At 35.6% G+C, this 23,502-nt stretch overlaps 2 protein-coding genes, 1 long non-coding RNA gene and 1 other non-coding gene across 10 annotated transcripts; 3 read left to right on the forward strand and 1 right to left on the reverse strand.

Annotated features, from left to right (window-relative positions):
* Positions 1 to 475: 475 nt before the first annotated feature.
* LOC111412019 lies at positions 476 to 3,397 on the forward strand. The gene is made up of 4 exons (XR_002705934.1): positions 476 to 712; positions 2,633 to 2,698; positions 2,769 to 2,917; positions 3,043 to 3,397. It is a non-coding gene; the product is annotated as an uncharacterized LOC111412019 (long non-coding RNA).
* Positions 917 to 989, forward strand: TRNAR-CCG. The gene has a single exon. It is a non-coding gene; the product is annotated as a tRNA-Arg (tRNA).
* On the reverse strand, positions 2,724 to 10,803 carry LOC111412016 (protein TIC 100). 2 transcript variants are annotated; one of them, XM_023042752.1, is made up of 11 exons: positions 10,105 to 10,799; positions 8,666 to 8,737; positions 8,415 to 8,504; positions 8,138 to 8,311; positions 7,207 to 7,297; positions 6,870 to 6,932; positions 6,715 to 6,781; positions 4,599 to 4,702; positions 4,388 to 4,514; positions 3,499 to 4,229; positions 2,724 to 3,219 (listed from the first exon to the last, which is right to left on the reverse strand). In XM_023042752.1, exons 1-11 carry the CDS (start codon positions 10,716 to 10,718, stop codon positions 2,902 to 2,904), a joined length of 2,451 nt encoding a protein of 816 aa, XP_022898520.1. In that variant the 5' UTR covers positions 10,719 to 10,799; the 3' UTR covers positions 2,724 to 2,901. The 2 variants fall into 2 exon arrangements, with proteins under 2 accessions (XP_022898520.1, XP_022898521.1); XM_023042753.1 differs by having other exon boundaries at positions 2,959 to 3,223; positions 10,105 to 10,803.
* Positions 10,804 to 12,696: 1,893 nt separating this feature from the next.
* Positions 12,697 to 22,044, forward strand: LOC111412015 (protein ROS1-like). 6 transcript variants are annotated; one of them, XM_023042746.1, is made up of 21 exons: positions 12,697 to 12,851; positions 12,966 to 13,295; positions 14,549 to 15,181; positions 15,269 to 16,390; positions 16,475 to 16,813; positions 17,326 to 17,416; positions 17,516 to 18,479; positions 18,596 to 18,675; positions 18,828 to 18,912; positions 19,001 to 19,092; positions 19,157 to 19,225; positions 19,328 to 19,364; positions 19,468 to 19,550; positions 19,933 to 20,370; positions 20,689 to 20,725; positions 20,819 to 20,876; positions 20,961 to 21,097; positions 21,200 to 21,265; positions 21,343 to 21,457; positions 21,560 to 21,598; positions 21,749 to 22,044. In XM_023042746.1, the coding sequence occupies exons 2-21, from the start codon at positions 12,974 to 12,976 to the stop codon at positions 21,853 to 21,855; spliced, it is 4,914 nt and encodes a 1,637-aa protein (XP_022898514.1). In that variant the 5' UTR covers positions 12,697 to 12,851; positions 12,966 to 12,973; the 3' UTR covers positions 21,856 to 22,044. The 6 variants fall into 6 exon arrangements, with proteins under 6 accessions (XP_022898514.1, XP_022898519.1, XP_022898513.1 ...); XM_023042745.1 differs by having other exon boundaries at positions 12,698 to 12,851; positions 17,513 to 18,479; XM_023042747.1 differs by having other exon boundaries at positions 12,698 to 12,851; positions 12,966 to 13,289; positions 17,513 to 18,479.
* Positions 22,045 to 23,502: the final 1,458 nt, after the last annotated feature.

The following is a 23,502-nucleotide window of genomic DNA, read 5'->3' on the forward strand; positions in this document are numbered from 1 at the left end:
AAGAGCAGGCACCACAAAGCCCTGTCCCCCGCAGGCACCAAAGCTCTGTCACATGCAGGCACATCAAAGCCCTGCTCCGCGTAGGCACCAAAGCGCTATAAAGAGCAGGCACCACAAAGCCCTGTCCCGCACAGGTACAAAAGCCATTGTGTCAATTACAAATGTGATTTGGGATATATATTTAGAAGTTAGTATTTTTTTAAAATAATTTACATATAAGTTAGTACTTATAATTATATTTTCATTACGTAGTAATGTGTAAATTCTTTTTTAATAGTAGGGCATTTACAAAATTTTCCGAATTTTTTAACTAAACTATATTGAATGGCCCAATTAGGTTCAACTTCCACTCTAATTGCAGTGGATTCGGGGAAAATGCCCACGAGCTCTAGCCTAAACATCATTAATGAATACAATCTCCTCCCTCAAACTTTAATAAGGTTTGGAAATATCAATGGGTCGGGCTATCGTTGTTGGATCTGGGCAACCCAATCCTTTAATTGGTTGGGCCTGCCCGGAAAACCTACAATTTATTGATCGACAGTTTGTTAAACATTCGCCCCAATTAGTAAAACGAATAATCAAATCGTTGATGTTTAGCTCCTCCCTCTCTCTCTATCCTGAGATCGGCAAGGTGCAAATCTGCAATCGAGAATGAATTATGGACCGCTCATCAACCTCGAAATCTCTCTTTTGAAATGACTGAATCAAGGTACAGAAATTTTATGTGATGCATTTTTGTATGTATACATATCGATTTGCTTCTTGTAGATCTCGTCCTTGTGTTATTTATTTATTTATTTATTTATTTTCATCTGTCTTCTTCATGTAATTATTCTTCGTCTCTGCTTCAGAGCATACAAATTCAAGTATTTTTGTATTTATATTTATTTTTAATTTTTTTCACTGCAAAACCGATCGCATAGCGGAGTGGATATCGCGTTAGACTCCGGATCTAAAGGTCGTGGGTTCGAATCCCACTGCGATCGTATCCTTTTTGCCTTTCCTTTTTTTCTTTTTGACCGTTATCTAAATTTTCTACCCCAATTTTAGTGGTACAAGTTTTTGAAGTGACAAATTAATTGAATTTTTCATCAGTTTGTTTGTACGTAGATGCAATTCTTAGTATAGTTATAATTCTAACACATTAAACACATTTGTTCAGGAATTTTATCCTATATTTGAACACTCAGATAACTTGTTGGATTGCTATTCAATACTTTCGGAAAAAATTGAAGTTTTTCTCAACTTGATTATTTTATAATTCCAAAACAAAGTAAAAATGGCCGCTTCTTATAGCTTGTTGACATTTGGAATAGTACTCTTGCTGCATAGTTTGATGCAACGGGTTTAGAGAATGTTCTGCATGAATTCTTTGGAGGTCGTGAAAATGTTGATTAAAAGGTTCTGTAATATGATTATATAGAAATTCGATTCTTGATTTTTATATAGTTTAAAATATTCAGACAATGTTGTCCATATGGTTCTTGATCGTTGCATGGTTTAGTGGAATATATTTAGATATTGTTGTCCATAAAAATCTTGGGAGGTCTGGAAGTGTTCGAAAAAAGATGGTAATAACACGAGAATCTCAATTTACAATTTTCGATCTAAAATTGTTAATGAGTGCTATAATATTGTCAGAATGCAAGTGTTCTGCTAGTTGCTTGAACTTCTTAAGCAAACACACCATGGAAGTTCCTTTTTGCTCATGGCATAATTTTTGGCTATATTGACAACGTTTGAACAGAACCTTATGCAAAAACAAGCTAGATAAACCTCCTACCCAGATTCAGTGATGGCTTTGAAAATGTTAAATCAACTATTGTGTTTAAGGCTCGTTTGGCATGACTTTTGATTTTGCTTCTTATAGATGAACTTTTGAATAAAGCTACTTTAGTTTTGGTTTGAAATTTAATTTTTAAATGAGTTTCCTATTCTCGAAGGGCTTTTAGAGAAAGACGCGGACTAACTTTTTCTAAAAGATCTTTTAACTAGAAGAAGCACTTACATAAAATAGCCAAACGAGTCCAAAAACTAGTTTTGAATCTTAAAAGCTCTTTTTGACTTTTTTAAAAATCATGTCAATGTCATAGGAACGTCAATTTTTTTCAATCGTAAATAAAAAAGTGATTTTTATGATGGTATATGGGCCGATGAAAGGGTTTAAAATGATTGTTATTGAACCTTTCTTCTGAATAGTTGGATAGCTAAATTCCATTAATAGTTTGATTGCTTCTTGTTAATCTATCGCGTCATGGTTAGTTATTTATACAATCAAATCATCATTGTGATGGCACTTAAATTTCAAAATCTATGTATTGAAGATAAGAAAATGGGAGGAGCAAGCAACAGAGCAGCATCCTCGTATATGTTTGTCTCGTTAGCCATTAATCTCTCGTCCTCATTTGGTTTAGATGCATTGCTATTCTGTACATAATTCGCTTATGTTGAGGCAACGGATTGCACGATGCATGATCACAACAAACTAAGCTTGTCAACTAAATTTGAAAGCAGTTACATATATATTTTCACTTTCTTTACAATTCAATGAATTCATGTTTATGCACAATGTCATGCTCAATGCCTTCTCTCAAGACATTGCGCGACTTAAAAAGGTTGATTATTTCAGATTCAGCTCTATTCCAGTTGCTTCACTATTTCTACTTTCGGCACACCCTACAATCGATAATACTTGGTGAGATATTCAAAATTGTGTAAAATTCAGAACAATTTCACATTAGATTATTTGCTGACCTTAATGTCAGTCAGGCAAAACCATAGCACATTCACTCAATTGAAGTGAAACATTGTGTATATTGAAATGCTAGCTCAAAAGGAAAAACAATTGACCGCAGGAACTACAAAATTGATCCTGTCAAGAGATTGGACACTTGGATACTACATAAGAACTGGGGTATGCAAGGATAATATGTTTAAGTTGTGCTCTAGATCTCTTCCTTTCTCTATGGAAGCTTTCCTTTTCGAGTGATTTCTGAAGTGCATCTTGGTAATCGGTTCACATTGATGATTTATTTGCAGTGCAAATCTCATTCTCCAACTTCTGCCAGTCGCAAGTGGAAAGCTGATGGAACTTGGACTCGATCTCTCAGGAGGCAGCTGATGAGACTGGAATGATGGAATAGTCGACGAAGCTGCCTGCTGTTGAAGTTTCCCCTCCTTCCACCTTAAATATGACTGCTGTAACTTCCATGGAACCTGTCTTCAAAGGACAAAATTATTAATTTGAACTTTAACGTTGCATGATATTAGTCAGGAGCGATATCCAAATTTAGTAATGTGGGGATGTACAACATAGTGATTATGTTGATTAGAATTTGACGTGGCTGAATTTAGAGAGAGAGTGGAGTGGCCTTACTAACTGATCTAACAATTTCTCCAGAAAAATATTGCCCTCTCACCCCCACCCCAAGAAGGAAACGCTATAGCATGAACATAGTAAAGGGACAACTAAATTCAACGATATTTCAGACTTACCGTTGAGAGAAGCCCAGAAGTAGCAAATGCTAAGGAGGATGCTGCAAATGTCGACTTTCCAGATTTATTTCCCGTCTGATCATTGTTTACCGATTTTTGATCTTCAATTGATCCAAAACTTGAAGGGGCATCATCTTCTTCCTCTTCCTCATCTTCATCCTCATCCTCTTCAGCTTCAGGGTAAGTTTTCTCTAATGGGCTTACTTCTTCAGATACAATATCATCCTCATCAAGCCCATGTTCCACTTTCTTTTCAGCTTCTTTCTGCATTCTCTTCAATTCCTCATCCAAGTCTTCCATGGCCTCCTTCAGAGACAATTCAGCTTCCACCAATTCAAGTTCCTTCTTCAATAGCTCCATCTTTGTCTCACTGTCTTTCTTCTTTTCTTCAGTCCATTTCTCCAATTTGTCCAACATTGGTCTACAGGCATTTTCTACAGATGTTACAAGAGACTCCCACCAGTTGCCTTTCTTGACACTTGCTTCTCGTCCATAGAACTCATCAAACCCAAGGGGTAGGAACTCAGCCTTGTCTGGGTCGATATCTTCCCCTTCCTTTAGAGGAGGTTGCCAAAATAAGCGGATACCATGTTCTTCATCATCCACATAGTTGATAATTCTTCCTGTTGGAGTGTGTACGATGAGGGGATCCTCCGTGTATTTGAGTTTTGATGGATCTTCAGGATCAGGTTCTGGTTCTTTATTAATGAGAATAAATTCTGGTTTTTCATCTGATCAAACAAACACAAATTAGCATAACCCAAATTTATGTAAACTGAAGGCAGGTAACTATTTAAAAGTTTCTGTAAACCCGTGATGGAGTTGGAATAGAAACCAAGACCACAAATAATAAATAAACTGAGAGTTGAGAAAAATTAATATTTAGTACCTTTAGACCACCAGTATTCAAGCTCGGCAGGCATAGGTAGCCGTAATGGAGCTCTATAGAATGAGTTCAGCCACATCTCTCTCTCTTGATCCACCTCATGGACATACATTTTCCAATAATCCGGAACCTGCAATCATAAACATGTCATTCATCAACATTCCTGAATAGACCAGTAACCACGTAATCCTCAATTGATCATTGTTTGATTTACTTCATAAAATTGATTGATAAAGCCTGGTGCCATCCATACTTCATCTTCCTCGTAGAAGTAGGGATGTTGAGGATCGGAATATGGACCCCTCTCTTCTCTGACCACTGCATGGATAAAACATAGCTTAAGAAGTGATGAAAATAGAAGTCATATATCCCAAAATGGTATACATTTGACAAAATTTTGTACCAACAAAAAAGTGAACAAGGTCACCTGTCTAAAAATGTATGTACAAATACGTCTCTCTCTCTCTCTCTCTCTCTCTCAAGTTAAAAGCATACCTTACTGCTGACGTATTGAACTGCTCAATTCTAAGTTAGATTCCAGCTTAGAATATAACAAGAAGCGCACCACTAAAAGAGAGAATTTGCCCATATAGTTCTCAGAAGTACTTGCCTCACAAGCTAACATGGTGATGAGACAAGCCACTATATTTACTAAAGTACAACGGATAAGACAAACTGGTATATTGGATCAAAATCTTCTTATTTTGTTAAGCACTCTTGCACAGCTACGTAGTAAGTAACATTTAATATAACTGCAAGCACAAGTAGTCTTTGGACTTGTGCAAGTTCAAATTCCCTTTGATCATAATTCAATCACATCTACAGATAATAAAGAATTCACATAGAATGAACCAACTACCAAATGATCTCACAAAAACTGTCTTTTAGATTCCACCATAATAACAGGCAATTATGCTCTCTCTCTCTCTCTCTCTCCCCACACAGATGCTGTTGCTGCTGCAGAGGCCATCACCATCCATCCTGCATCTTTCTAACTACAACACAAAGAACCCACATACGCTAAAGGCCACAAACTCCAACAATTGCAGCATGAGAGAAGGAAAAGCAAGATGACATTCATCACGATTTTGTAATATGTACTGGACACTGACTTCTTTACCTATTTCTATTTCTTTCTATTTCTCCAAGGGCAAACACATAATATAAATGAGTGCCCAAACAAGCCCTGAAGCATGTCAAATCTCACAATCTAAGTTAGCCTGCTTAGTCAAATTTTAAATTCAACATTCACCCCAAGCATTTGGAAGAGGTTTATTGGCAGTCTTTCATTTTCTACTCTAAAGCTCTTTAACCAGCATGGCAGTTCTCAAACATTATACCCCAGGCCAGGTGAAAATTTACACAAAATCCAATTCATATATTATTTAGAGTGTCATCGGTAACAGCTATTGGAGAAAAATATTCGTCCTAATCAACTTGGAGTCGAAGATTCTGTGACAAAAGGGAACCAAGGCATTAGCTAATGATGTGAGCTTGAACCAGCACAGCAGTTCTCCAACATTATACCCCAGGCCAGATGAAAATTTACAAAACATCTAATTCATTTATTATTTTAGCGTGTCATAGCTAACAGCCATTGGAGTAAAATATTCATCCTAATCAACTGAGTTGAAGACTGAAAAAGGCGAATCAAGACATTAGCTAATGATGTGAGCTTTAAACAGCATGACAGTTCTCCAACATCAATACCCCAGGCCACGCAAAAAATTATATAACCACTAATCATTTATTATTTTAGCGTGTCATAGCTAACAACCGTTGGAATAAAATATTCATCCTAATCCACTCAGTTGAGGACTCTGTGACGAAAGGGAATCAAGGCATTAGCTAATGATGTGATCTTTAACCAGCATGACAGTTCTCCAACATCAATACCCCAGGCCAGGGAAATTTAGGAAACATGCAATTCGTTTATTATTTTAGTGTGTCCTAGCTAACAGCCATTGGAGTAAAAAAAAAATCATCCTAATCAACTCAGGGGATGACTCTGTGACCGAAGGGATTCGGTATTCTGATATATTTTAATTTTCATATCATCCCAATTTTACTTTTGCATATTCCATCTATTAGGACATTTTTGTAGCTAGGAATTAGACTCATCTAAATCTAAGGCCTTGATAAGCAAGAAGGCAAACCGGAACTTTGTTAGTTAAATGAATTTGATTAGAAATTAAATTTCACGAGTTCAATAGGTTAAAAGTTTGCTTCAATCATTACTTCTCCAACAACATAAGCTTCTTACTAGCTAATTTGTGTCCTGCTGAAGAAGAAACTTATGAGTGAGAAAAAGAAAAGAGAGTGCAACATACTTCCATCAGGTTTATTGACAAACATTCGAGCCTTAGCTGCAGCTACCTCTGCTATGCCTGCATGCATCTGAGATAACATACTATTAGTTTTTCTCACCACCATCTGGTAGAAAGCTGAGAGAGAGAAGAGAACGGAGAGAACATTCTAAAATTACCGCGGAAATATCTGCATTGCAACCATATGGATGCTCCAATAGCTCTCCAAAATAGAAACGTCCCTGAAAAGTACAGAAGCTAGTTTGTGATGCATTGTCCAAACATATACGAAGCTATATCCATTTTTATTGAATTAAAAAATTATAAATAGGAGAAAGAATTACAAAAATAGAGGACAAGGTGCCCTCAAGTGCATAAAAAGAATTTGGAAAAAGTGATTGTCGGAGAAATAAATCCATCCAACTTGCTGCACATTTGACAATCCAAGTGCACTATTGTTAAACGAAATAATTACTAGTCAGGAGGAAACAACTTTGGCCTCTTTCATATTCTTACATATGTTGTACGCTCGTTGACCTCATAGACACCACATCCATGCATTCTCCCATGCTTCCATTGACCGGCATATCGATATCGGCCTTTCTCCCTGGCAACCATATTACCATAAAAAATGTCAAAAGATAATTTCAATCTCCAGAAGCAGCAATCGAACAATGGAAGTGAAGTTTATGCATCCCTCAGATTAGACAAATTTATAGCTTTTATTAATGGATTCAAAAGGACGAGCATTATCATTCAAATTTGGAATATATTCTTTTGGTAGACTCCAAATTCATTCTCAGCGTTCATAAGGAATACAAAGATATTAATATTACACGCATCTACATAAACCTTCCAAGAACCTAGCTATTAAACATAAGTGCTTGATTAGGAGAAATTATAATCACATTATAATTTAAATGGTCAAAGTTAAACACAACTACTATCTACCTATTATCCACATAGTTTTCGAGACCTGCTACTTTTTATTATGATCCCATTATAATTTCTCCCAAACAAGAATGTGTCAAAAAGTGAGAAAGTATTTTGTTATCATTTTCCTTTAGACATATAAGAAACTTAGATGTGCAATAAAACATTTTCTTAAAGCTATATCATGCTTAATGGACTTCTGTATCTCATGGAAATCAGCTGCAGCCAATTCTATCACCAATAAAGCACATGGAACAAGCATTAAAGAATGACCACCAGGGCAATATAAAAATGTGCTGCCATGTTTAATTAAAGCATTCAAATTGGATGTCTCAATGGTCAATCAACACTGAAGGATAACAGCACTGCAATGACAGATTCGATGATTGAGCAATAACAAGATGCAAGTTCGCAAAATATGTAAACCAGACAAGATATGGGCAGAGCTATAGGGACGGTGAAAGAGGGAGAAGTTAGTACAATCATCAATTCTTGAATTGAACATGAAACTTACGGTTTCTTTCCAAACTGTCTAATCCATTCTTCCTTCTCATAAAAAGGAATTTCATAATTTCCATTGGCTAAGAGCAGACTATCTTCGATATCCATCTCTAGCCATTCTCTATCTTCAGGGGACATAAAGTCTCTTGAGATTATTTGCCCATCAGCTCGCATCTTTGCTTCAAGCCTGGGAAAGAGGACAAAAATTATCCAAATGGTATTATAAAACTCATACTGTTCCAACTGCAGGTTAATTATACAAGGAATTAATGTAGCAGACATAGACATACTTGGAACCAGGCACAGGTTCTATGTTGGGAATTTCCACTTCAACAACCCCATGACCTTCCATGTTATTTTGAAGCCATTCTCCTTCATACCTACAAGCCACAAAGAATTCTTAATAACGTTTTGCAGCATATGGCGACATTTGATATGAATTAGAAGAGTCTTCATGAGCGGACAACAAAAACTGCACATTCTTGCACATTTGAAGTTGTAATCACATAAAAAAAGTATTGTGGGAACTATGTAAACAAACCTGACCAGCCCTTGCTCAGCGACATAAACACCTTTACCATGAGCCAAGTCATCCCAAACAGTGCCTTCATACCTTTGAAAAAATAAAAATCCATCAGTGCTCGAGATATAGTATGGAAGAAGACTGTAGTATAGAGAACAATTGATCAAAATCCTCACGCCTCCCAAATAAATCCGTGCTTAACCTCAAGTAATGGAATTCACTAAAAGAGCATGAACCAAGTAAAATTTTAAGTGCCAGGAACTTTTAGCTAATATTTTAACAAGAACCATCATTATTCCAGGGAATTCCAGGGAAATTAATTTTTGCATTGGGTGATATTAACATTGGAAGCAAGGCAGCAGAGTTAAAAAAAAACCAAAAAAAAAAAAAATGAAGAAGGAAAGGGAATAGAACTTCAAATTCAAGTAACTTTCAAGATACCCACGGTAATCTCGCACCAGTCACTAGAATGTTACTACAGAATCAACAGCATATCAAGGAAACTGCAACAGATAGGATTCATAACAAACCAGCCATTTTAAATAAACAAAACACCAAATAATATGGACTAAGAACGTAATAATATAAACTCTGAAAATGATTAAATCGTACCTTAAAAGTAGAACCAATTACCAAACTATCAATAAAAAGTAAAAGATTACACGTTTTAACACATATTATTATAAAAGAAACAAGATTTCAATCTTCAATCGGGATAATGGTTCAGTCTCTGAATTATGATGCAGCAGAAACATCGCAGTGAATGCTTTAATCTTTAGATCTTGCTTTCTCAATCTTCCATACAACAGATATAACATCATTATCATACTCATCAAACTGCATTCTAAAATTCACCAAACTGACAATAGAAACCAAATGGCATACTAACCAATCCTTCCTCTAATCAAAATACAGATAGCATCAAGGCTGCAATTGGTCAATCATAAAATGCTGTGCGCCACAAGCCTTTTTCGTTAAGGTTCCATTTGGTTATTATGTGAACAAACAAGTGTTTCTTTCATCTCTGGTGTTTGACGAATAGTAGTGGTCCTGGTCCAAGGAAATGGAGGCTACTTTTTACTACTATAGAAAGCAAAGATGCCATTAGCATACACGGGATGGAAGAGGCAGCATTTACCCTTAACGTGTTTTCCGTAATCCCAGCTTTGATAACATGCCAAAAAATGTTCTATATTGAACAAACAAAGCCTAAGCAAATTGAACTTATCAACACTGAGATAATCTCTAAAACTAAGGCTGCAAAATGAAAGGTTTTAGAAATGAATATTAAAGCAGAAAAACCCAGAATATTCTGTTTTTTAGTCTTTATGGAATCAAAACTTAGTTCAACTGCGAAACGAAAAAGCCAGCATAAAATGCACCATAATAAACCATCTAACAGATAAGAACAAAAATTTCAAACTTCTCCAATATAAATTTCCAACTAAAGTACTTACGAGCTACCATCTGCGAAAATGTAGCTAACCCATTTCAAGAACTCCTCAATCCTATCCAGCTCCTCAATCACCGCCTTGGGGTTGGAAATATCATAATGATTATCCGGAATCACTGGAAAACACTTCCGGTACGGTACATAAAATGGGGCAATGGGCGGGTCACGTCCAGCCTTAATCTCTTCACTGATAATATCCACCTCCTCTTCGTCAACCCAATTCGGGTCCCACCCAGGTTTGGTCATCGCAATTGGAGCATCTCCCCAGAGCTCCTTCAAGTCCTCCTCCCTCCAGTTCTCCGGGTCCTTCGGGAAATTAAATAGGTCCTCGTGATAGACGTAGTCTTCTTCTTCCGCTTCCCGTTCTTTACGAAGGCGCTTGGAGTTGAGCACCTTGGTGAAGCGGCGGATGTTGGACTCGGCCGTGTTTTCGGAATCCGAGTCGTCGGGTCCCGTTTCTTGGGCGGTGCCTCCGGGCCGGGTGTAAGATAGTGGTTCGTCGTCAGAGTCGGAGTCCGAGTCGGAAGAGGAGGATTCCAAAGGGGTTGACTCGGACTCGGATTCGGATTCATCTTCTGGTTTATTGAGTTCCAATTGGGTCTCTTCCTCGTTCGACATTGCTGGTTTTCACAGCTTCGTGAGCAAGAGCAGAGTGAAAGATTGGAGATAAGGTGGGAAGGTAAGCGCATACGGAGTGTGGGCTTTATTAATTTCCAATATTCTGTCAGATACTTGGATCCGAATTGTAAAGCACTAAAGCCCGTTTGCTACCTCTTATTTTTAATAAAAACAATTCTCAATAAAATAATTTTATAATTTTATTTTTATTTTTAATGACACATTCTTAAAAAAAAATAAAAAAATTTATTATTATTTTTTAGCTCAAACAAACAAGTTGGTTATGTGAAACACTGACTTTTTTTCCAGGTTTTCTTATATATTTTTTTCCCAAAAAGATTGAGAAATGAGTTATTTGTTGAATCAATTTTTTATTTGTTAAGAATAACAACGAAAAGAAAATCTTAAAGACAAAAAGCGCTGCCAACCCAGCTGTTTTGTATTTTCGCCTGTTTTTAGAGTTGTCTTTTTTTAACTTATCTATACATTAATCGACTTGAAATATTACCTTGAATTCTTGTCTTTGGACGAACTTTATAGCTCTGTATTTAAATGAAATGATTATCTCGAATAATGCAACACTTCTACATAATGAAATGCTAATTCAAAATCCGATGAGCAGTAGAATCTAAAAACTAACACGAGGCAAAGAAAAATCAGAATTAAAGGAGAAAGTCTATCGTGAAAGCTTAACTTACAAAATTTCCTATTTAGGAATCTAAGGCATTATGCCTCTAACTCACGGTCTTACATTAAACCCCTATTTTGTATAGATAAAATTTGAGTATTTTCTAGATTTTGGTAAGGGAAGGAAAACGCTTATTTGTCATGACTTTTGCTTACTGGGAAAGCTACCTTAACATTTATTTGAAAATTAATTTTTAGAAGAGTTTGATATTTCTAAAGTGCTTTTTAGACGAAATCACATTAGTTCAATTTCCTCTAGAACTCTTCTAACAAGAAAAAATATTTTCATAAAATTAGTTAAACAGATCCAAAAATAATTTTAGAATTTGAAAAGGTCCTTTTAACTTCTCAAAAACATGCAAAGGGGCCATATATCCCAATGAGAGTCTTTTTTATTTTTCTTTTCTTTTATTATTTGTAGCAAAAATCACTTTTAAGCATTTTAAAATCAGAAAGGACTGAAAATCGAAAAAAAATAGCACCATTATAACATAAGAGTCACCGAGTTCTAACAAAATTCTATTTTCCATTTACGGAATTTTTGAAAAGTCATAATTTACTTTTGAAATTAACATAGATGTTATCAATTGAAACTTTAATGAATTTTAAAAAAATTTCTAAATTCAAATGCCTCCAATTGGGATTTTAATGAATTTTATTAACTTTCATGAAAACTAGATGTCCTCAATTTATATTTCAATATATTTCAACCTTTAAAAAACATTTAACAAAATCTTTTGACAAATTTTAATGAGATTTTATAGATTTTGTAAAAATCTATTCAAATTCATGAAATCATTAAATTTTATAATATTTTAAATCTTAGCTAAAACATGTCTAACAGTTGGATTATAGATGGATAAAAGTTAATTATGAATAGATGAATATTACTTGTGAAACCCACAATATATATAGATAAAAAATTATTTGATTGATTATAAATCATTAATAAACATTACCCAAACGTGATCCAAATAACTATTTTAGGGCGGTATTGTGCATATAGCACCGTTTACAGCCCTCTCACAGCTCGAGAGCTCATTGCAATTAAAAATTTGCGAACCCCCCACTTATGAGGGGGCTGTAGCTCGGGCTGTACAAACAACAATTCCCACTATTTTAACATGTTGAATAATTTTTTGAAAGTTCCAACTCGAAGTATCTTCTGTCTTTTACGAAAAAACAAAAACAAAAGCAAAAACCCTAGTTGTCGGGCCCTAAATATTTTACAACTAGCAGTTTGATATCAATTCAAGTATTTGACTTTTAAGATAACAACTACTTTTACAGATTTGTTAGTCAAACAGGAGAGTTTGAGCTATACTACCTCTCCACTACTATAAACTAGTCTGTTTAAACCTTAAACTGGATTAACGTTGTCCATGGCCGTCGTCTTTGAAACCTAAAATTACGTGCAATTTTAGTGTAATTTCGTGGGTTCATAAAGTAAGTTTTCTTTTAAACTATTTTTAACCTGTGTTTGCTTATTCTCTTTTTGGCTTGAATTCTTGTTTTTCCTGTTTTATTCAAGAAAATTGACTACGTTTATCTGTATTAAAGTTTTATCCATGGAACTTGACAATGCAATGGACGAAGAAGAGTTAAATAAAAAGGGTACCTGGGTGCCGGTGACTCCAGCAAAACAAAGCTCCACCTCCATCAACAATGGAATTGATTCTCATCTGGGCTTAGCCAAAACTGCTCAATTTTCTCAAAATTTTCAAACCCCACATGCAATGGCCTCAGAGAAAGAGATTCGTGGGTCTGATCGTGGAATTGGGAACTTGAACAGTGTGTATTCTGGGAGCGACCATGATTTTGCTGGTTTACATGGAACATCTGCTAAAGCTACATCAGAGTGCAAAATTGGTGAAATATCAGGCAGTGAGTGTACGTTTGATTGCGTTTTTTTGTGTAATTTATATTGTTTTAGGATCAACAACATCACTCCAAATGTACCCAGTATATGGCGGATCAATGGTTAATTTTTTATTATCTTTTATTGTTAATTGCACATAATTATATTCTGTTTTAATTAAAAGAACTAGTGCACTACTACAAACACTGAAATTTGCCCAGGATACGTGTATCAAGGACCAATCTTCTGTACTTTTTTAAATTATAAATTTGTTATATTCTTGAAGCTAAAGCTTTTGTTCTGAAGTCCATGATTATTCTTCTGAAACGAACTTAAGGAAAATTATTAAATGGCAAGTAATTTTGATACAATTGTTTTGATTATGGTATCAGGTTATTGCTTCAACAAAGTATACTGGTTACACGCCAGCCGCTTTGTTAAAAAAAGCCATTCTACTAATGAACACTTCCTTTTAGACGGGGGGACAAAAGGTGTAGACTTGTTGCAAAACATCGTTCCAAGACTACGTTCATGCTACGACTTCAAGATTACTAAATGCTTCCTGCATTAACTTCCCTATCACAGGATGAGGGTTTACATGATATTCAAGGGGTGTTCATTTGAAGGATGCATTCATATGGGAGGATTTATATTTATATACGATTGTGTTTATGGCTAGAGAGAATCTGTATTCCTATGTGAATTTTGACATCATAAACTAGATTCCCTAACAGGAATTTTCGTAAATTAAGCTGATATTGATTTTTCCTCAAAATTCTGATTTTTCTATTTTTCCCCCTTTCTTTACCTGTTGTTAGTCCGTGGAGGTTCTGCTTAAACAAATAGTATTCAAATTTAGTTGTAATCATTTAAGACATCATGGTGATTTACATGAGAGTCGAGAGGTTTGTTCAATAGGCTGTAGTACCATAAATTCTGGCTTGACTGTATTCTTAACTGTTATGTATTGATATGTAATATTTATATGCATATTTAATTGTGTCTACGGCTGGACAGAATTTTTATTTCCAATGTTTGGTAAGAAATCCAAATAGGAAACTTTCATAAATTAAGCTGCTATTGGTTTGTTTAATCCCTTTCTTTACCTCTTGTTAGTCTGAGTAGTTTCTGCTTCAACAAATAGTATTCAAATTGAGACAGTAACAATGCACACCAGTGGCTGTAACAACTAAAACTGCAAGCACTATGTTAGTTTTATATACCCATGTCATTGAATTTTAAAGTTGTATAACTTTGGACGTGTTTTTTTTTTTTCCTAGTGCAGACAACAGGCCATATAAAGAAAAAATAAATGTTGGTGCACGTGGCGAGTCCCAAAATGAAAATGCACAAACCGCTTTTGGGATAGATTCTACTGTAACTTCAACTATACCAGAAAACCGAAGTTCTAAAAAAAGGGGCAATAGTGGCATAGATTTGGACGAGAAGCCAAGGAAGAGACAGAAAATGAAAAGACACAGGCCTAAAATATGGGACGAAAGTAAACCTAGAAAGACTCCCAAGTCTCGAATTGAGCCGTCAACTCCTAAACCTAAAACTCCAAGGCGTAGGATTCCTACATCAAGTACACATAAAACGTATGTGAGTAAAGATAGCTGCAAAGTTGATGCCTCAGTACACGCTGATGGACAAGCAGCCAATAGAAGTTCTGTATGCGGTGAGAAACCATGCAAAAGAGTACTACGCTTCAATTTGGAAAACCATGTAATAAATCAAAAGGATGTCAAGGAAGCTGCTATTTTCACAGATGAGCACAATCATTATGAAAGCAAGGATGATGAATTCCTGGGATTTTCTACGCAAAATTTCAATAAGCAAGCAATCTATCCAAATTCCAATTGTGCTAAAAAATCTTGCATCATCATAGCGAATGAGAAGTCAAAAATCCAGACTAGAGGTAATGGTATTAATTTTTTACAAGTTCAAAAGGTAGTTTAAATTTGAAGTAATTTTGTTACTAACATTACTTATATTGACTGGGCAGATTCTTTGGGGGCAATGAATAGACAAGCAGCTAATCTAAATACTGAATGTGGGAGCTCATGCAAGGAATCACTGAATTTTGCCTTTTCATGGCCCCTTGTGGATGGCAATGGTGAACCAAATATTGTCTATGCCTATCATCGGAGAAATAAAAGTTTGAGTACATTCTTGTGCAAGCTAGATTCCAACTTAAATTTGGAACCCCAAGATTTTGATAACTGCTTTGGACTCGGAAATATTGTCCATGAATATAATAAAAGCAGAGAGAAGAGGTTACACAAGTCTGCATACAGCAGGGAAACGAATGCCAATTTAGAAACTGAGAATCAGAATATGTGTGACGAGATGAAAATTGAACCCGAGGTAGAGTCATTGCAAGTTTATCGGAGAATACTCAAACCAAATGAATGTCTGAAGAACAGCAGAAAGTTAGGACCAAACTGTCCGAGAATATACAAGCAAACAAGAACGCAACGGCGAAAGGTAACTACATCCGGTGCTTTCTGGAATGCGAAGACAGCGGATCAATGTCAAAGGTCTAAGAAAGGCGTGACCTTGAGTTATGGTGCTTATAAAACAACGAAGAAAACAAGGAAGCAAAGTAATTCTCGACGATTGACACAAAAAGAAGCACCGGAAAGGGATAAATGCGCGAAAAGGTCTTCCGAATCTGCAATCAGCAAGTGTAATTTTCCAGAACAACTTGGGCACCAAGGCACGATCCTACAGAATGGAAAACAGAAGAGAAAAACAAAGAAAGTTCCAGAATCTTTTAAATGTGTGTTGAACTTCTGTCTAAATTGGGGACATAGAAGGAAAAGATCTAAGAGATTAAATCAAAGAAGAAAACTTGCATCCTCTGTTGTACCTTTCGTCATGGCTAGGCAGATCAAGGCTGTTGTACATCCAGAATTTCTCGGATACCTTCCTGTTGTGGCTATGTCTTACCATGACAATATTCGGCAATGTCCTTCACAATGCAAAAATGGCTTAATTCAAATTCCGGTGGGGTACCAAAAACAAGAGGACGTCATGCTCAAAAAGGTGCAATATCAAGAAAATGTGGCTCTCCACTTTGGAGGCAGGCATCAAGTACCAAAGTGTGTTTTGCCAATCAAATATGGTAAATGCCAAGAGACCCAACATTGCTCCTAGCTTAATCTTGTCTTATAAGGACTAAAATGATTTAAATTTGCTAATGTTCCAGACAATGCACGTATGCAAGCTGTACTTGAATCTGTTATTCACTGCCTTGAGTGTCTACAAATTAGTAACGAATGCAACCAACTTGTGGTTCAAGACAAAAAAATCCATGGAGAACTTATTCCTTACAAGAGGAAATGTGATCCTTTGAAGACACGCAAACCACCAGCAAAGGTTGATTTTGACAAACAGACACTAATAGCTTGGAAGCAACTGATGGAGAATGATGGAAGTGGAGCTACTGAAGAAGTGGAGAAAGATTCAGTGAAATGGTGGGAAGACGTTCGAAAAATGTATCGTGAACGAGTGAATTCATTAATTGCCCGCATGCATCTTATTCAAGGTATTATGAATTTTATGTTAAAATAAATTCATCATATAAAATTGATAATATTGTGTTAAATTAGGTGAAAAGGAAATGAACACTTGCAACTAATTTCATTTTTTTTTAATTGGTATGTGCGGAATTGAGTTGAGGGCCTTTAATTAAGATACGTTGAAGGAAAAACCAGATATTTAGATCCATATAAACAGAAAAATAAAACACTAATATGCCTAATAAATTTTCTAGCAGTAACTTAAGTGTTTGATCATATAGTGATTATTAAATAGTCACTAAAAGTGTCTCATTTTTGTTATATATGGAATGAAGAATGAAGAAAAAATTAAGATTTTGCAACCATTTATTACTGCCATAGTGCTGTTCATTGAGCTGGTTTAGACTCTTATGGTTCTTGTATGCTGAAGAAACCTGAGGCATCTTGGGCTGCTTTTTAGTAATTACATCAAGTAACCATACATGATGGTACAGTTATTTGCATCTAATATAGTTTCACTAACTACTAAGCTATGCAGGGGATAGACGTTTTTCACGATGGAAGGGGACAATAGTTGACTCGATAATTGGAGTTTTCCTAACTCAAAATGTAACCGACTGTTCATCGAGGTAAAGCTTAGTGTCTATGTTAATCTACATAAGAAAATTCATCCTTCCTTCTCCATAGGTTAATCTACTGAGAATGATGTTGGTATTGCTTTGCAGTAGTGCCTTTATGTCTCTTGTTGCAAGTTTTCCCCCTGTGCTTAAAGACACTAATTGCAAAGAGAATATTGTATGCGGACAAAAATCAATTGGAAGTATTATAAAAGAACCAGTAATAGCCGAAAATAAAGAGGAAGCATATGTCTATCCAACTGAGCAAGATATGGGTTATCAATATGCAGAAATTAGAGAGAGCCATATTTGCTCCACAAGAGAGACTGTGCTAGGTTCAATGGAAGATGAAGTCATTGTCAAAGATGCAGTTCAGGGTTTTCCAGATGCTTCTTGTGATCAAAATTTAACAAATATTTCTGCATCTTGCTCCACTGATAAATCTACTACTTACAGGAAGCATCTGAAATTGGAGGAAATAAATAATCTGAAACAATTTTATGGCCATCAGGAGGGAAAAATATCATGCCAAGAAAATTTTGAAGAGTTACAGGGCAAGAAAGATATGTTTAGCTCAGACACACCTAGTCTGAATGGTACCCATGCATTGCATTCGAGTGCATCCTTTCCCCAGTTTGATGATAATTTGAATTTTGTACATCACCTTGGATATTCTAGAGATGGAAGAATGAAAAAATTAAGTGATATAAACAATCTTGATCACAGAAATTATTTTGAAAGCGAGACTGTAATTCTGGTAGAGGATACACAGAGAATTCAAGACCCGATAATTGCTGAAATGTCATCATCAAGCAAATTAGATGAATATCACAATGGGAATAAAATGCTTTCCAGGTCAGAATCTACTTCAGGAAGAAAGAAAGGAAAAGTTGAGCCAGAAACCCCAGTTGACTGGGATGAGTTGAGGAAAACCTATTCTGATGGTAGATCGAGAGATACTACAGGACCCACTGATTCTGCTAACTGGGAGGCTGTTAGAGAGGCACCAGTTAAAGAGGTTGCCAAAGTTATCGAGGCTCGGGGAATGAATAATATACTTGCTGGTCGAATAAAGGTATCACTATTAAATGATGAAAAAAGAAATTTTGATAATGACTATTATAATTGTTTTTGGAATCATTATCTTTTACACTATCATTTTTAAAACCGTTGTTCACTTATGTTTTACAGGATTTCCTCGATCGCATAGTAAAAGATCATGGAAGTATTGACCTAGAATGGCTAAGAAATGTTCCACCTGAGAAAGCAAGGTGAGTTGATAAATGGATTAATTAATGATCGTAAAATAGATTCTCGATTAGCTTGATAACAAATGGAAGCTGGAAGAGGAAAGAAGGTTGTAAGAATCAATACAATGTTCTCAACTGTACTGACTTCACTTTCGATTATCCATAATTTGCAGGGAGTACTTATTGAGCATACCAGGACTTGGCTTGAAGAGTGTAGAGTGTGTGCGGCTCTTGACACTTCATCACGTTGCTTTCCCAGTAAGATTTTGTTGTTGGGAGATGTTAATTTATTAGCTTAATAGAGTATGACTTTGTTCTTGACATTAACGACACCTTCTTCCACAAGGTTGACACCAATGTTGGTCGAATTGTGGTGCGTCTCGGGTGGGTCCCTCTGCAGCCATTACCTGAGGATGTTCAAATACATCTTCTAAACCAGTAAGTATCACATTACTAATAAATGCCTCTCTGAGATCAATGTACTAATGTAGTTCTCATGTAGGTACCCTATGGTTGATGCCATCCAAAAGTACTTGTGGCCACGCCTCTGTACTCTTGATCAGCAAACATTGTAATTCTGGGAACTCATCTTATTTGGATATGCATGTATTTAACAACTATTATTATGTTAATTACTTGCTCTTTTACTATTTTAATTGTTGCATTAATACAGGTATGAATTACATTATCAGCTAATTACTTTTGGAAAGGTCAGTCGTGAGGATTAAAAATATTACAGAATCACGCTTCCTTCAACATCTGCTTTCTCTTTGAAGATGACCATGATAGTGACAACAAGCTAAAATATTTCAGGTTTTCTGCACAAAGAAAAAGCCTAATTGTAATGCCTGTCCGATGAGAGGAGAGTGCAGGCACTTTGCAAGCGCATTTGCAAGGTTTGTGTCAGATTAGATGCTCAATTTGGATATCAATAATGACAATTTAATACAGAGAGGTGAAGGGACAATTTTACCAATAATGACAATTTAATACAGAGGGGTGAAGGGACAATTTTACCATCATGTCAAAGTTCAATAGATGTAATTTATTCATTTAGTTGTTCGGAACCCACAAAACCAATAGTTTGTTGGGGAAAATAAAGAAAAAGGAAGAGAAGCATCCAAGATAGGTATATTAAAGAGGTCTTTGAAGTTTGAAGTTTGAAGGTTGTCACTATCAAACAAACCTACCATATATATATGCACAATATTAACATTTGGGGGTAGCAACATACGCAAAACATTATTCCTGTAATATTATTTAATGTGATTGTTGCAGTGCTAGGCTTCGACTTCCGGGGCCAGAAGAGAAAAATTTAATAATATCAGAGGCTCCAGTTCCAGTTGGTCAAGACCCTGTGATGCAAAGGAGTCCAAAACTGCTGCCTGTTTCTGATGGTGATTTCTCAGAATTAAGGTATGAATATCACAATTGTGAACCGATCATCGAAGTTCCAGCATCCCCTGAGCCCAGTTCAAGTGAAACACTCGTAAGAGACATTGAAGACTTTGGCTATGAGTCAGAAGATGAAATTCCTACCATCAGACTTAATGCTGAATGGTTCAAAGAAAATGTACTGAATTTCTTAGAGAAAACAAGTTTCTTACACCCAGAGACTGATGTTTCGAAAGCACTGATAGCTATAAGTCCTGAAGCTGCTTCAATTCCAATGCCAAAAGTAAGAGAAGTTCACCGATTAAGGACAGTGCACCAAGTGTAAGTGGACATTACCTTCTTATAGATCTGCATAATCATTAAAACCTGCTGCTTCATTTTCTGGAAATAATAAGTTGTTTAGATCTTTTTCCATGTGTAACTTTAAATTACAGTTCACTGAATGGCATTTAACAAGCCACCTGATGATATTTTTTATAACCGCACTCCCCATCCCCAGGTTAAGTTTTTTTTTTTGCAAATTAGATTCCCATATTGTGACAAACGGTCCAAGAAGTTGTGCATTTAAGTGCTAATACGAGACCATGGACAGAATTTTCAATATATTCAACGCTGAACTGTTTCAATGTATAACTGCAGCTATGAGCTTCCAGATTCACACCCTATTTTGGCAGAGGTTAGTTTTAGTCTTTTGTTTTCATTTTTCCCTTTTCATTTATGCAAACCATAATGATAAAAATATCATTCTAAGTTTCTTTTCATTTGACAGTTTGAAAAACGAGAAGCTGATGATCCATGTCCATACCTTCTTAGAATATGGACGACAGGTAAACAAGCTAACAGAGGAATTCACAATGTCCGTTTTTTGCAATCTTTAATGTTCGCTATTTTCTCTATTTGTTTTTACTCAGATGAAATGGCGAGTTCTTCTCAACAATCAGGAAAAATGGGCGACGCCCTAGATGCAACACCATGCGAAAGAAGTGCATGCATTTCCGTAAATATGGATCAAGAACAAAATGACAAGACAGTCAAAGGAACAATTTTGGTGAGTAAAACTATCACACATTAAACATTCTAGTTGTTGTACTTGTGTTTTTGTTTGAACCAATGTTCTCAATCATCATAATGTGAACAATGTTGGAAGCAGATTCCATGCCGAACAGCTACTAGAGGAACCTTCCCTCTTAATGGAACATACTTTCAGGTTAATGAGGTGAGATTACAACTATTTCTTTCTTCATTTAGCCATAGAAATTGGCCAGGCTTCCTAAAGCTCTTGTATTTATGCAGGTATTTGCTGACCACCAAACCACTCGATGCCCTATTGCTGTTCCAAGAGAATCGATTTGGGAACTACCAAGGCGATCATTATATTGTGGCACAGGTGCAACATCAATTTTTAAAGGTGTGAAAAAACCCATATTATTATTTTGATATTTTTATCGGAAGATGATCTATAGCTTTGAATTTGCAACTGATATAAGAAATGTTTGATCTTGGAATCTAGGCATGTCAACTGAAAAAATCCAACATTGCTTCTGGAGAGGTAAGAGACCAAAAAAAGAAACTCCTTTATGATACTAATTTTCATAGTAATTCTGTTTTCGACACAACTATCTTGTAAGAAAACAAGATTAAATTTATCTCTGAATCATTCGTTTACTTCCTGCATTTACGCGTTTTCAATTGCTTACAGGTTTTGTTTGTGTTAGAGGAGTCGACAGGGTTACTAGGGATGCCAGACCACTTTCCGTCAAATTCCACCCTCACAACAGTAAGACTAAACATGCAGACGACGAGTAGTAAGCAAAAATGACGTCTTTCGGTAGGTAAAATAAAAAAAAATTGGTAATGGCTAGAAATAAAATTAGGAGTGGACTATCGTTTGAAAGATGAGAGTCCAAGAAGTACAGTTATTTGTTTTTTCTTTAATTTATCGTTTACAGGCACAGAATCATTATTATGAAAAACTATATATGCCCTTTTTTTATATCTATACATTACATGTGATAGTCTAATATGAATAAAACCAAACGTACAGGGTCGGTTTTCACAGGTAGTGTATAGGGCACTCACATGTGAGTGTGGGTTCTACGTCGGCCCCATATAATTAAAGTCTGTACAAAAATGCAGACCTCCTCCACTGTGAGCTGTAGAGCTTTTGTAAAAAAAAAAATTTGGCAATTTATTGCTGCCCTTTTCATTTTATGCTAACTGTTATAACGGGTCATATTAGTTCATTGGTTGGATAAAATTTTGGCATTTTTTATCAACTAAAGAATTAATATGACATGTTACTAATATTTAGCATAAGATGATACTCGTTGCTATATACACATAAATTATAAGACTATGCGCAAATTAATATCATACATGATATTTGTGAAATAATTTAATATGTTTTGATATAATATTTAAATAAGTTAATTTAATAAAAAAATATAATGGGTAAATAATTAATTTATATGATTAATGTTTTGGTATTGATGTTTTTAGACCGTGAGTGAGCGTGATGAGTCTTTTTGGGTGCATGTTTTTTTATTTTATAAATTTTGAATTTTTTCAAATTGTTGGGCTGTTGCTTGATATCACTAAGTCCCCATTTGGCCTCCATTTTCTGGAAATAAAAATTGGTGGAATAGTTTTTTTTTTTTTTTTTTAAATGAGTGTTAAGAAAGAAGGAAAATTTTTCGATTTACGAGTAATATTATTTTATGAAAGATTTTAGGGTAATTGGCACAAAACGTCCTTACCTTTCAAGTCTATTGTGGAAAACGTCCCTACCTTTCATTTTTTGGCATTTTTGCCCTCATTTCAACCTTTCTTTGCGCTGGACGTCCTTCCGTCCATATTCCGTCAGTTTTTCCGTTAATTAAAGGGTAATTGGCACAAAACGTCCCTACCTTTCAAGTCTATTGTGGAAAACGTCCCTACCTTTCATTTTTTGGCATTTTTGCCCTCATTTCAACCTTTCTTTGCGCTGGACGTCCTTCCGTCCATATTCCGTCAGTTTTTCCTTTAATTAAATACAAAAATACATTTTTCTTTCCATAAACAAGGGAAATAGAAGGACGTCCAGCGCAAAGAAAGGTTGAAATGAGGGCAAAAATGCCAAAAAATGAAAGGTAGGGACGTTTTCCACAATAGACTTGAAAGGTAGGGATGTTTTGTGCCAATTACCCTTTAATTAACGGAAAAACTGACGGAATATGGACGGAAGGACGTCCAGCGCAAAGAAAGGTTGAGATGAGGGCAAAAATGCCAAAAAATGAAAGGTAGGGACATTTTCCACAATAGACTTGAAAGGTAGGGACGTTTTGTGCCAATTACCCAAGATTTTATGGTTCAAAATAGGAAAGAAAAAAATAGAATGTAATGAAATGAAATTTAATAGGGGCTAAATATATTTCCAAACATGTTACAGTGTTAATCATACTGATAATAAATATG

Source organism: Olea europaea, chromosome 16 (genome assembly GCF_002742605.1).
Source record: "Olea europaea var. sylvestris chromosome 16, O_europaea_v1, whole genome shotgun sequence".
NCBI lineage: Eukaryota > Viridiplantae > Streptophyta > Magnoliopsida > Lamiales > Oleaceae > Olea > Olea europaea.